Raw genomic sequence first — 15277 nt, forward strand, 5'->3', positions numbered from 1 at the left:
GGCAAAGGACAGAACAATCCCCTTCTTGCAGAAATGCTGCTTCCATCAGTCTCATTAACATGCACAAATAATACAAATTCTCCACACAATATGCATATCCAAAGTGCCCTAAAACTACTAATGAAAATTAACTGTATGTTTGATGAGCATAATTTGTCGGTACTGTTAACATTGTGCAACACCCCACTTCATGAAAGTGGTATGTTACACCAAATACTTCAGGTGATACTGAGCACATTAAAGCTGCCACCAACTCTATTGCCACACAGTTGGGGTATTCCAGTACTCTCAAGTTAAGGCTGTTTTTGGATGGCCCTACAAATGGTGGGGATGAATCTGGTAAGTGGTAGATGCATCCAGTTATTAATCCAATTCCACCCATCCCGGTTAATCTTGTCCTCATGAGATCCTAGTCGGATTGATTTTGGACCTTGCTAGGTCTAATTTTTTTGCTTATCATTATAAATATTTCACATCATGAGGACCCTAGTCTAGGTTGTTCCAGCTCAAGTGACCATCTGTGGCAGCCTCATGGGGTAGTGTTGGAAGAGCTTGGTCCGACCTGTCATTCCTATATACAGTCTATACTTTCAAAAATTCCCTTTGTGTCTGCTTACAGTTTGTCACTTTCAGTTCTTAATGTAGGAGCTATGGGAGCTGCTTTCTAATTCTGGGACTCCACACCAAGTGTTCTGACAGTTAACATTAATGTCTTTGAATTCTAGATATCTCATATTTATTATTTTGTAGTAATGGGTGTCTTCCCTACTGTTGATTTAGAAATTGAAGTTGATTTTAAAAAAGAAAAAAAGAAGCCATGTACGTTTTACGTGTACTATGCCAACCAATGGCTATTACCGGAGTATTACACGTACCTGAGCTACCCATGTCGACTTACAACCATTCACCCTGTTGAACAGGTCACAAAAACAAGAAGTCTCTGGTTTATACCCTCCATTTAGTTTTAGATTAGAGGACCTACATCAGTCTCACAACAGTACTGCTAATATAAAGTTGTACTGGGACCCCATGAGGGATGCTAGCCATTTTCAAGGTTTTTGACAGTTTCCTGAAAAAAACTGAGAAGGATTTTATATCCCAGGCAACAGCTGCTGTTGGTGTTGATGTGATCTGCAATTGAGTTCAAACTGTGCTCTCATTTGGTCTCCTCAATCTAGCAGCTACACCCACCTGGGACACACTCTGAGAGCAAATGTGATTTGTCCCCCTCCTGTGACTCTATATCCATACTATGGGTCTCAATCACCAAATGTTTTAAATGCTTACACCAAACATTCTTTTCTTCCCCCTCTGTGTGGATGCCATGTCATTGACAGAGGAGTGACTACTGCCTGAGAAGGACAGACAAGGACTGCTGGTTGCCACTCATTATTAGTGGAAGGCAATGACTCAAACTCATGTGTTAGAATTTGCAGTGTACAACATATCCCGTGTAATGGACTCCATATCTTGGCACAACCCGCCAGCCGCCATTAGGTCACTGCTTGGTATTAAATTGTGGTTCTCTGTAGTCAATACCAGCAACAGTAGTAACTGGCATGCTCCATGGGGTGTATGTGGTGACAGGAAACTGCTCTGAAACTCCATCATCAGCGCAATTCATAGCAGTCATACGAAGCATGTCGACAGTTGTCAAGCAACTTCCAGCAATTCACAGACAGTGGTCGACTACTCCTCTATCAATGGGCCAAAACAGCCACACCCATATCTACTCATAGACTCTGCATATAGACCTATCTCTTGCAAATACAAAAACAGGGTGATGTCTTGTATTGAATTTATTGGAAAAGTTGTGGAAATTTCAGGGTACTCTGAAAGATTCAGGGGAATTTTGGAAGACTGTAGGGGTATGTCAACTATTTCCTGATCAAATAACTGTTAGTACATTCTGAGTCATTTTGTTACAATTCACTTGTAGATTCTGCTTGAGGAACAGTAAGTTGTGGAGTTGTGTAAGGAAATGTGAAGAGGGGCACTGAATTGTTTTAATGTTTGTGCCTCAATTTCAGCTACCTCCACTGCACTAGCTGACTTCTAGAATCTCCTCGGGCTTTCGGTCTATTTCCTTTGTATGACTGAAGTGCAGTAGAGTGTAATGAGCATGTAAGAATTTATTATGTAGCTTTGATTTTGTTATTTGCAGGTATGGAAAGGTGAGTTTTTAATTTTATGTAAATTATAAATGCAGATCCATATTTGAACATGTATATTTTGTAGTTAAGTTTCAGTTCTTGTTTAATAATTTCAGTGCAAAGAAGTATTTTGCATACTTTCTTGTACTGTCAAGCTTCAAGTTAACGATAGCCATAGTGTGAAGAACATCCAATTTGAAGCATTGTGCAATTTTCTGTCAAAGTCTGTTGTTATAACATAATAATTCAAAGTCTGTGCCTGCAAGATTTCTCACCTACTTGAGGTTATCACACAATGGCACAGTATGCTGACAGCCAATGGTAAGAAGGAATTCACAGCGGTGGCATGGCTTATAACTTACAGAATACGTGATACAACTCGTAACGCTTGCTCAGCCTGAAATAATTGCAAATCAATGACTTGGCCACAAAAAATTACCAAATGACTATCAAAACTAGTAAAGTAAAACTTGTTATTGTGTACAACAAAAATTGGTTCTTGGAAATTTCGAATTTCAATGTGGAAAAACTTGGAAATAACAAACTTTTTTGATGACAAAAAGTTGCCACACTGAAAAAGAAATCATGTAAGTCAAAAACCCTTTGCTGGTTACCTCCTCACGGAAAAATGTAAGAAGGACCACAAAGTGCCAACTCTAGTTTGCGGCTGATGCGAGTGGCACTGCTGGTAATACCACATGTGCGCACATCCTGCCCCCGCCCCCTTCCACCACACACACACACACACACACACACACACACACACACACACACACACAGTATATGTGACTGTGTTACTCAGGCTATTATGTAAATGCAGGAAAGACTCATTTCCTACAGCCCCTTGTTAGCCCACCCTCGAAAGCTAGTGTATCGTATATTAATTACATAGAATTTTCCGTTATAAATTCATTGCCTTTTGGTTGTTACAGACCATCATTGAACTGGCAGAACGTGGGGGTTTTGACCCACAAGGTTTCTGCAGCTCGTGCCTTGTTAGAAGACCAGTCCGATCCAAACACTGTTCTGTTTGTAATCGATGTGTTGCTAAGTTCGACCATCACTGCCCATGGGTTGGGAATTGTATAGGTAAGCTGTTATTATGCACTGAATTACATGTGTGGTCTGTTTTTTACTACAAATTTTTATTGTTGAGATTTGAATAGTAATATTCCAATACATTTCCAGGTGCCAGAAATCATCGTTATTTCATGGGATACTTAATAATGCTTCTCACAATGTGTATATTTTTGCTGTATGGTTGTGTACAGTTTTGGCACATAATGTGCCCTGTCACAAGTGACAGTATCTGGGAAGGTGAGCCTACCATTCAGATTTAACACTTGTGATACTGATCCTATAAGTAAATGCCAAATCCTATGGAGTGGCTAGAATCTTTTGAGAACTACAACTTTTTTGTATTAATCGTAGTTATAATTTTAAAACTTTTTTGTATTTTTGAACTATCTACTTCAACTTATCAATTTTGGTATTTTTTGTATTGAAAATGGACAACTTGGTAGTATTTACAGCAGAAAAAAAGTGATAATATGTTGTCTTTAAATATATTTATTCATATATCTTCTATAACCAATTAATATGCCATATAAACACCCAAAAACCACAAGATCAAAGAGAAATTCCGCTTTCATAGAGCAGTCAAGTGTGGTACTTGAAGCAATTGAAAACAGTTCCAATGCTTCACTCACTACACTCATATCCTCTTTGGCCAGCCTTCCCTATTAGAAATTTGTCCTTTTCACTCCATATGAATCACCTCCATTGTTCTTTTCTTCTTCACAATCCACTGAAATAATAGGAAAGTCAGGTGTAACAATTGCAGTTTTAAAAAATCACGATTTACAGTCTTTTCACACAATACATTACCTAAATTGGCATAAAATACAACACCTCACTGTCTGAACATTTGTAAGAATCTCGTAAATCATTGTCTTCTCATATATCTCTTATTCCCTGTGCATTTTTGAAAATGAACACACAATCTCACAAAATACCAGAAAATCACAGAAAGTTCCAGCCTTCAGTGTCTGTGAAACCTAATAGTTTGATAACCAAGAATTTTTACAGTGGCAACAGCTACTGGCCTATCAACTTTCTCAACAAATTTTATGCTTTCCATTTCCTGTAAATGCCATAATAATACGAGGGCTATGAGCTAAGTGTTAATGAATTAAGTAAAAGCGAAGCATACCAGGTGATCAAAAAGTCTGTATAAATTTGAAAACTTAATAAACCGCGGAATAATGTAGATAGAGAGGTAAAAATTGACACACGTACTTGGAATGACATGGGGTTTTATTAGAAAAAAATAATAATAATAATAATAATAATATTGCTAGACGCATGAAAGATTCTTGCGCACGTCGTTTGGTGATGATCGTGTGCTCAGCCGCCACTTTCGTCATGCTTGGCCTCGCAGGTCCCGAGACCTCAGTCCGTGCGATTATTGGCTTTGGGGTTACCTGAAATCACAAGTGTATCGTGATCGACCGACATCTATTTACAGTGCTGTTTGCTACATTATTCCTCGACTACAGCTATTGTTGAGGAATGATGGTGGACATATTGAGCATTTCCTGTAAAGAACATAATCTTTGCTTTGTTTTACTTTGTTATGCTAATTATTGCTATTCTGATCAGATGAAGTGCCATCTGTTGGACATTTTTTGAACTTTTGTATTTTTTTGGTTCTAATAAAACCCCATGTCATTCGAAGCATATGTGTCAATTTGTACCTTTCTATCTACATTATTCCGTGATTTCTTCAGTTTTCAAATTTATACTGACTTTTTGATCACCCGGTATATGTCCATTTTTAGGCTGTATTATAGCACAAATTTTTATGAATATTTTGTGTATGCATAATATCCATAGTTATTTAGTTATAAGTGAGTTATGCATTTTCATCCCAAATGCAATAGTTCAATATAACTTCATTCTTTTTATTTGCTCTTCCTCTTTACGTTGTTTTTTCCAAAAGATATGTCAGAAGTCTAAAAAGGTTAAGGAAATAAGAGAGTCTGTCTTCATAAATGGATAATCAGTCATTACAGTAGAACTAATTAAATATATAAAAGGAAAATTAATTTGCAAAAACAGTAAAATTATGAGGAGAGGGAATTTCTAGCTGCTACTTAATTTCAGGGAAAAAAACATGATTCCTTGCTTTTTGAACAGTTAGTTCCTTCCTTAGGGAGGAAGAAGAGAGATCTTTGGAAAGGTTGGAAAGGTTGTGAAGGACAGGAAGAGCCCTTCTATTTTGAGGATAAGGGGAGATATCAGAGAGATATGTGGTCAAAGATAGTATGTTTTGTTAAACGCTGTTGCAACTGTACAAGTGCAATAGGTCCTGTTCAGGATAAAAGAGGATGTGAGCATTTGAAGGGAACAAAATTTGGAAACGAGGCCACATTCTGTTATATATAGTATAAAAGTGGACACGCCCAACTCAGAATGCCAGAGCATTAATCAGTCAAGATGGCAATGGAACAATGTCGTCGGGACAGAACACAGTCTGAACAATCAGGAGAAAGAATAGTTGGTGCACATAATGTCCAGCTGGAGGCTGAAGCCAGCAATCTCTGCTGAAACGGCAATCCTGCTCAGGACGTAGGCCAGGTGACTTATACATGAACTCCACAGATGATTAGTATGTTTGAGTCTTCAGCAAACATTAAAGTTTTTGGACCACACTTTAAAGTCATTAGATAATCATTTATGTGGATTAACAAGACTGATCACTGTACTAATCCTTTTGGGAACCTATGTGTTACGAGTTCAAAAATCAAGTAATGATGTCCTTATAACTTTGACAATGTCTCTAGCGTTAGGAGACAAAATGTGTTGTGCACAGAAACATGCTAAAAAATTACTAGGGGTGAGAATACTGGTCATTAAAGTCTGCGTTGTATGGTCAGAACAGGTTCTTGATCTCCATCTGCCAGACTCTGTATACTGTTGGTCTGGGAGATGGAAATCCGTAATCTACTATAGATTCCACTACTGAATTGTGTAAAAAAAAAAAAAAAAAAAAAAAAAAAAAAAAAAAAAAAAAAATGGGTCTTAAAAGTATAAACATAGTTTGCCTTGCTTTACCTGACTCCTTAACTTTGATGGCAAGGTATCACTTCAGTAATCTAGAATTAGTCCCAGTTTAAATTTTGCCTGATAACAATCTTTGTTATTTAACTGCTAGTAACTTGGTGTTGTATTATTTGAGTGGTATAATAATTCCATTTGTTTACCAGGTTACAAAACAGTGTTTGAGTGTGCAAAGAAGTGTTTACATTTTGTTCCAATTTGATAGATAGACTTTCCAAATGATTCAAACATAATGATGTAAGTAGCCTGGAGTGCTTTGTCATGTATAGACCACGTAGTGAGCCCTGGATTTAACCATTCAGGATATTAATTTCTGAACAGTTTGTTATCATGGTAATTGTGTGTGAGTGTATTTGTGGGACAGGGCTATACCTCATCCAGTTTTAAAACCAAGTTTGCAAGAGGTGGAAGCAGATTTTTTTTTTACAGGATTCATACTCCTGCTTCATCATCACTTGAAGTATGAGACCCTGGTCATGTAGCAGGCACTAGCAGTTTATTATTATTACCCATTTTTGCCTCCAGGGCAGTGGTTAACTTGAATGTTACATGATTGTTCACTTTTTCCTTTTTTCCTTCTTCCTTGTCTCTTCATTCTTTGGCTGTGTTTCTGTTTCCTCTGGTCTGTCTTTATTTTGCTAAGCATTGAGTTAAATGTACACAACTCAACATCAAAAATTATAACTTCATATTCAAAAGGGGACCTTATGGAGTGGCATTCTTCTACTTTCCTCATACTTACAGGATATGAAGATCAGTGTCTAGGCACTGATTTGCTGAAATAGTAAAATGCAGTTCTAAAGAAACTTAAAAAAAATGCCTTTAAAGATATAAGGTTAGTGTATCCATGGAAGCCCAGAAAATTTTGTTGGGACGGGGACGGGGGGGGGGGGGGGGGGGGCATGTAAGATGCTAAAATTATTTTTTATACAACAGATTCAGTGATTTTGAAGAGAGATTGTGACCAAGAACTAAACATGTAGTAACTGTAATGATTACTAGATGTCCACTCAGTTCACTTTTGTAGTAAGTTACTTCGAAATCCAAAAGTGAAGCATATAATATTAATATATGCAAAATACATCTGTGGAAACACCATGCTGGAATACAAACAATATAAGGAAAAGATAGATTTCTATACACTGTGAAGGTGACATGCTGAGTTGCAAACAGTCGCAATGAAAAGACACTTACACATTAGCTTCTGGCCAAAGCATTCTTCAGAAGGGGAAACACATACATCTTCATTCACACAAGCGAACGCGTCTCATCCACAACTGACCGCCATATTGCAGCCATATGTGCATCAGGTGTGCTTGCTTGTGTGAATGAAGGATTGTGTGTGTGTGTGTGTGTGTGTGTGTGTGTGTGTGTGTGTGTGTGTGTGTGTTTCCTTTTCTGAAGAAGGCTTTGGTCAAAAGCTGATGTGTAAGTGTATTTTCATTGTGCCTGTCTGTAACTCAATGTGTCATTTTCACAGGGAGTAGGAGCCTACCTTTTCTTTGTATTATCAAAATACATCCGTTATAGTTTTCACATTATCATGGTTGTCACCTATCTTCAGCTAACGATGAAAAATTACATTTTTATGTTATTAAATCAAGTGTATCCAATGAGTTGAGAAATGAAGCTAGAAAGTGTTCACAAAAATATATTTCTATTCATTTACCCATACCAACAATGTTAGTTTGACAGAGAAAATTAAAAATTTGAAATAGAAAATGAGTCAGGAAGTGTTACTAAATGTGAACAAAAATAACTAGCAAGAAATATCTTTTATTGCTAAAGGTCATTGAGAGTAACCAACAAGAAATACCACTCAGAAAATTGTAGGAACAAGTCACATAGTAACGAGTCAAAACCGTCATGTATACAGCTGTGATGCAATATATGTTTTGTGGACAAAAATGTGGAAACACCATAAACATAACACATTACCATGCCTTATACAGTGTAGGAAAACCATTGGCTTTCAAAGCATCATCCAATCATCCCAAAATGAGTAAGTAAATACAGATCCTGTATGGTTTTCAAGGGCTCTAATACCACCTTCCTGCAAAATAGTGGCAGATTCAGGTAACAATTCTGGAAATGGATAGTGATAATGCACACTTTTCCACAAAGTAGACTACAAAGGCTCAATAATGGTGACAGTGATGGCCAGGAAAGGTCTGACAGTTCATCCCCATGCTTACAAATCCAGTCCTGGACAATGCAAGCTGTGAAAGCAGGGGCACTGTCATTGTGGAACACAGCATCACCATTTGGGTATAAACACTCTATCATGAGATGGACCTGATCAGCCAAAATGGTCACTTAATCTTTGGTAATAATGTGACATTGCAGAGTAACCATGGGGTCTATGGAATACCATGACATGGCTGCCCAAATAGTCACTGATTCCCACCACGTGTTACTCTTGGGTTGTAAATTTGGGAAGAAGTTGGAAACATTATGCAAGAAGACTTGTCTGATCAAATTATTTTCTTCCATTACTCCATTATGGCTTCAGGAGCACATTTTGCTGTTATGGAAATTTGCATAACTGATGAGTGCTTCCAACTTTGCCTGCAATTCTGTGCTTATGGAGCTCTCTTCGTGTTGTATTGGTGTTCACAGGATTCGTGATACGATATCGAGTTCTCCAGTGAGTTTTGCAACTGTCATCATTATTTATTTTATTTTTGTCAACCTTGTTTATTTTTCATCACAGTCTTCAGTAACCATCTGTCACTTTCACTCCACACACACTGACATTCACATTTTGACATAGCAGATGATGTTTTTCCACGTTCCCTGTAAGTGATATAAATCTTTGATGCAGTGCCTCTTGAAACATCGAACACTTTGGCCTCCTTGGTTATGGAAACACGCACATACCCATCGCATGAGCAGCAATAGTTTGCCCTTGTTCACTGATATCAAGCATTCACAGCTACACAGAACACTGTTTTGACCATGACTGACATTTGCAATCTACTGAGGACATTGCACAGGTGCTGTTCATGATCAGTTACAGCAGTGCAGCCTGCGTGTTTGGCTAGTATCTGCATTTATGTTCAGGCATGCATTTCGTGCAGTGTTTCTATATTTCTGTCCAATTACTGTATATTACTTTCTTTCCTTACAAAACTTCACACAGAATTGTGTTAATAAATTTATTGGGTTGCTTTCATTCTTTTTATTTTTATAATGTTGACTGTAATGATCTGAATTGAACAAAATATGTTATGAAAGCTACAGATTGTTTTTGTAACCCAGGAGCAGCATTCGACTATACAAATTTAGAGAAGTTCCCAAAACCACCTGCAAATTGGTCAATACAGCTGACTTAACAGTCTAGGACTGGACCAAGGTGGTCCTTTTCTCTCTATCATCATCATCATCATTTCCTTCCAGCGAGCTGAGTAGGAACTTTGTTAACAATAGTCCTCCATTGATTTCAGTCCTGGTGTAGCTTTTCCCTCTCCAGTGCATCCCGTATTACTCATCTCCTCTTGAGAGCTTCATTGACCTGGTCTGCCCATCCCTTCCTAGGCCACCCAGTTGGTCCTTTTCCTGGTACTTCCATCTCCAAATACCGACGTGGTGTTTGAGTTGGTTGCATTCACTTCACACAACCTCACCACTTCAATCTCGCAATGCTTATTCTTTCCTCCATGATCAATTAGATACAGTGCTGTGCAGCAGTGCCAACCAGGCTACAAAATTCATAACTGTATGGTAGTATGTTTTGTTGTGCTCCAGCCAAGAAATTTTAGATGAGGCAAACACCTGGTATTGAAATTTCTCACTTTTTTTGTTTTCTTAAGTAGGAAGTTACATTTTTTTCTTTTCATCTGTTGCATTTGGGACCACAGATAAGCACACGCACTATGTTCTTCAGGGTTTATTAAAAATAGCTGTAACAGGTCTCATTCATGTGTGGAGAAAAGGCAAACTACCATTGTCATTAAGTTGTGAAGCAGGGACACGAGAGAGTTGTTGCAGGAATTGAGGGCTGATGTTGGCCGGGTATACTGCAACCATGTTAATGTTAATGCTAGTTGGGGAGAAGAGAAGTGTCCTGGGAATTTGTGATGGACACCGAATGCCCGGTGTTTAGGACCAGTCCTCTCCTGCAACTCAGTAAGGGCTATACAAGGGAGCGATAGAGAAAAACACAAGGGATCTTATTTCGGCACTTTTGTGTGGAAGTTCATATCGACTTTCACTACAGAACTGCATCAACAGTGCTGCCACACCAAGGAAATAACACTCTCTTGTGAACAGTGAAACAGAAAAGCAAACCCAAGTTACATAATAATTGCTGAAATCACAGTATTTTCCATCCTGCTCACCAGTGCCAAATGTGCAGTTTATTAGAAATGAAAAATGGAAAATCCAGGATGGAATGTAACAATATTATGAAAAGTTGCCACTCACCATGTATTGGAGATGCTGAGTCACAGGTAGGCACAACAAAACGACTATCACAGAATAAACTTTCGACCAACAAGGCCTTTCTCAAAAATAGACAAAACACACACACACACACACACACACACACACACACACACACACACACAAACACACACACATGAATGCAGTCTCTGGCAGCTGAAGCCACACTGCGAGCAGCAGCACCAGTACATGATGGAAGTGGCTACTGGGTGGGGGTAAGGAGGAGGCTGGTTGGGAGGGAGGAGGGGGAGGGATAGTAGGGTAGGGGTGAGGGACAGTGAAGTGCTGTTGGGGAGCGTGCAGGTATGATGTGGAGAGAAGGTAGAGCACCTAGGTGCAGTTGGGAGGTTAGATGGGGGGAAGGGGAGAGGTGGCAGGGGCAGAGGGGTAGTGGGAAAGGAGAGAAGTAAAAAAGTAAAAAGACCGGGTGTGTTGGCAGAATGAGGGCTGTGTAGTACTGGAAAGGGAACAGGGTAGGGACTGGATGGGTGAAGACAAGGACTAATGATGGTTGAGGCCAGGAGGGTTATTTGGATGTAGGAGATATTAAAGTGAGAGCTCCCACGTGTGCAATTCAGAAAAGCTGGTGTTGGTCGGAAGGATTCATATGGCACAGGCTGTGAAACAGTCATTGAAATGAAGGATGTCATGTTTGGCAGCGTGCTCAGCAACAGGGTGGTCCACTTGTTTCTTGGACACTATTTGTCGGTGGCCATTCATGTGAACAGACAGCTTGTTGCAGCATATTGGTTGCAGCTTAGCATGTAGATCACGTGACTGGTTTCACAGGAAGTCCTGCCTTTGATGAGATAGGTGATATTTGTGACTGGACTGGAGTAGTTGTTGGTGGGAGGATGTGTGAGACAGGTCTTGCACCTAGGTCTATTATAGGGATATGAACCATGAGGTAAGGGGTTGGGAGCAGGGGTTGTGTAGGGATGGACGAGTACATTGTGTAGGTTCAGTGGACAGCGGAATACCACTGTGGGAGGGGTGGGAAGGATAGTGGGCAGGACATTCCTCATTCCAGAGCGTGCCAGGAGGCAGCCAAAACCCTGGCAGAGACTGTAATCAGTTGCTCCAGTCTTGGGTGGTACTGAGTTACGAGAAGAAAGCCCCCCTGTGGCAGTACAGTGGTGGGAAACTGGAAAGATAAGGCACCGGAGATTTGTTTTTGTACAAGGTAGGGAGCATAATTACAGTCTGTGAAGGCCTCAGCGAGACTCACGGTATATTTCGGGAGGGACCGCTCATCACTGCAGATGCTACGACCACAGGTGGCTAGGCTATATGGCAGGGACTTCTTAGTATGAAACGGTTAGCAGCTATCGAAGTGAAGGTATTGCTGGTGGTTAGTAAGTTTGATATGCATGGAGGTACTGAGGTAGCCATCTATGAGGTGGAGGTCAACATATAGGAAGGTGGCTTGTTGGGTTGAGTAGGACCAGGTGAAGAAAATGGGGGAGAAGCTGCTGAGATTCTGGAGGAATCGGGATAGGGCAACCTCACCCTCGATCCATATCACAAAGATGTCATCAATGAATCTGAACCAGGCGAGGAGTTTTGGATTCTGGATGTTTAGGAAGGATTCCTCTAGATCGCCCATAAATAGGTTGGCGTAGGATAATGTCATATGGGTGCCCATAGCCGTACCCCCGATTTGTTTGTAGGTAATGCCTTCAATGGAGAAGTAACTGTGGGTTAGGACATAGTTGGTCATGTTGACTAGGAAGGAGGTTGTTGGTTTTGATACCATTGTGCATTGTGAAAGGTAGTGTTCAATAGTTGTAAGGCCTTGGGCGTTAGGATGTAAGTGTAAAGGGAGATGGCATCAGTAGCAAAATTGTTTATTAGAATTGAAGAGATTTATTTCTAGAAAAGGTTGAAAATTCTGTAATGAATTAAAAGCCTGTGCCACCCAATTCAAATTGAGGGCAAGTGCCTCTTTGTGCCACTCGCCTCCCTCCTTGCAGACACCTATGAGTCTATCAATGAATTAGTCAGTAGCTCAATGCCTAGTGCAGTTGGATTGAATCATAAGGTCACTGGTTTGAATCTCACTAGTAGTATACTATTTTTTTTTTTTTACTTTTTTATGAATTCCATATTTACTAACAAAAAGAAATGTTAATTAACAAATACATAATCAAACTTTTATTAAAAACATCTTTTTGGTTTAATTAATACAGGGTTATTACAAATGATTGAAGCGATTTCACAGCTCTACAATAACTTTATTATTTGAGATATTTTCACAATGCTTTGCACACACGTACAAAAACTCAAAAAGTTTTTTTAGGCATTCACAAATGTTCGATATGTGCCCCTTTAGTGATTCGGCAGACATCAAGCCAATAATCAAGTTCCTCCCACACTCAGCGCAGCATGTCCCCATCAATGAGTTCGAAAGCATCGTTGATGCGAGCTCGCATTTCTGGCACGTTTCTTGGTAGATGAGGTTTAAATACTGAATCTTTCACATAACCCCACAGAAAGAAATCGCATGGGGTTAAGTCGGGAGAGCGTGGAGGCCATGACATGAATTGCTGATCATGATCTCCACCACGACCGATCCATCGGTTTTCCAATCTCCTGTTTAAGAAATGCCGAACATCATGATGGAAGTGCTGTGGCGCACCATCCTGTTGAAAGATGAAGTCGGCGCTGTCGGTCTCCAGTTGTGGCGTGAGCCAATTTTCCGCGGACTACGCGTGAAACTTGCCCGCACGCGTTCAACAGTTTCTTCGCTCACTGCAGGCCGACCCGTTGATTTCTCCTTACAGAGGCATCCAGAAGCTTTAAACTGCGCATACCATTGCCGAATGGAGTTAGCAGTTGGTGGATCTTTGTTGAACTTCGTCCTGAAGTGTTGTTGTACTGTTATGACTGACTGATGTGAGTGCATTTCAAGCACGACATACGCTTTCTCAGCTCCTGTCGCCATTTTGTCTCACTGCGCTCTTGAGCGCTCTGGCGGCAGAAACCTGAAGTGCAGCTTCAGCCGAACAAAACTTTATGAGTTTTTCTACGTATCTGTAGTGTCTCGTGACCGTATGTCAATGAATTGAGCTACAGTGAATTTATGAAATCGCTTCAGTCATTTGTAATAGCCCTGTATTTGTATGAAATTGTGAATTCACAATAAATTGAAATTAAATACAAAAATGCAGAACATCAAATATAACACCAAATGCTTTTTATTTCTAGAAACTGAATATTATTATTATTATTAATGTATATGTTTTTCATGTAACAAATAGGTATTTTGCATGTTTATATCAAACTTTAATTTATTTTCTTATGGCCAGTAACTGAAAATAAAAGGATATTTGTTTTTCATAAAAATGTATGATTCCATATTTGTTAATTAACATCTCAGTTTGTCAGTGATTATAGTATTTATAAAAGGTAATAAAAAACTATGCCATTAGTGGAATTCAAATCAGTGACTTCATGGCTACAATCTAACTCCAATTTTTTTTTACTTAACAGCACTCGGGAAGCTCCTAATAGTCAAAGGCAATTTTTATTTTTTATCATAATTTTTATTTTATATTTTTGCCTTAGGAAATTGATATCCAGGCACTGACCTTCAGATCTTACAAATCTGAACATTCGAGCTATTATTCTATTGTATTTTCGATACAAAAGGTTTCAGCTGCCCAAGGATCACATTAATTAATTCTAGTTTTCTGTAAATTTACTGAAAAACATCTGTAATCTGTTGTCAATGAAAATATTGTGTAGTAGTATTGTCTTTGATTGTTTGTTATGATGTGCTTGGAAACATGTTATTTTCTTCCAGCTGTTCTCAATATGGCAAAATGTGATGCATGGGTTGCCTGGGTTGCTGGCAATGCTCTTCTACATGCAGCATGGGTAGCAACACTCTTTGCTTGTCAGATGTATCAGGTAAGGCAGCTGGTGAAAGCTGAGGAAAAAAGTAATGGCACATCATCTGTTACAATAAACGTCCTGTACAAATTACTTTTGTGGGTAAAATGTGTATGTCTGCATTATCTGAAACTGTCGGGAAGCAAATATAGTAGTCAAAGTTTCACATTTTACAGTGTGAGGATTTTAATTTTGCATGTTGTATAAACGATGTTGGTTTGTGAAACTGTGTTTTGCTCCAGTATCTTACATAATGCTCAACCTCTAAATATGACATTGTAAAATATAATGTAATATAATACACATAACTGTTTGCTTAAGGTTCCATTTTTAGGTGGGGTAGCACTCCAAATTGTTTATGAAATTATTTGAGCTCTTGCTATAAAATTAATGGCATGTTATATAATTCCAATATACAATGACAATTCATGTTTAAATGTGGTCACAGTGTATATATTTTCAGGTGAACTCATAAAATTATTTGTCTTTTGTACTACAGAAGTTAAATTTAAAAAAAGGGGGGGGGGGAGGGGGGGAGTAATGAGACAGAACTTACCTTTTCAATTTCTATCCAGTTTTAGATTCTGCTGCTTGTCAAACATTTTATATGATTTTAGTAGCAGCTTTGTTCACTCCCTTCGTGAAATATAATAATACATTAAAGT

The 15277-nt window shown here is 38.9% G+C and overlaps 1 protein-coding gene across 1 annotated transcript in view; it reads left to right on the plus strand.

The window, feature by feature from the left end:
* LOC126174970 (palmitoyltransferase Hip14) overlaps positions 1–15277 on the plus strand; it is a 107861-nt gene that overhangs the window by 64812 nt on the left and 27772 nt on the right. The window contains exons 9-11 of the mRNA XM_049921440.1: positions 3086–3242; positions 3342–3470; positions 14524–14630. Of these exons, the coding sequence (XP_049777397.1) occupies positions 3086–3242; positions 3342–3470; positions 14524–14630 (393 nt within the window). The remainder of the gene's footprint in view (positions 1–3085; positions 3243–3341; positions 3471–14523; positions 14631–15277) is intronic.

Source organism: Schistocerca cancellata, chromosome 3 (genome assembly GCF_023864275.1).
Source record: "Schistocerca cancellata isolate TAMUIC-IGC-003103 chromosome 3, iqSchCanc2.1, whole genome shotgun sequence".
In the NCBI taxonomy this organism is placed as follows: domain Eukaryota; kingdom Metazoa; phylum Arthropoda; class Insecta; order Orthoptera; family Acrididae; genus Schistocerca; species Schistocerca cancellata.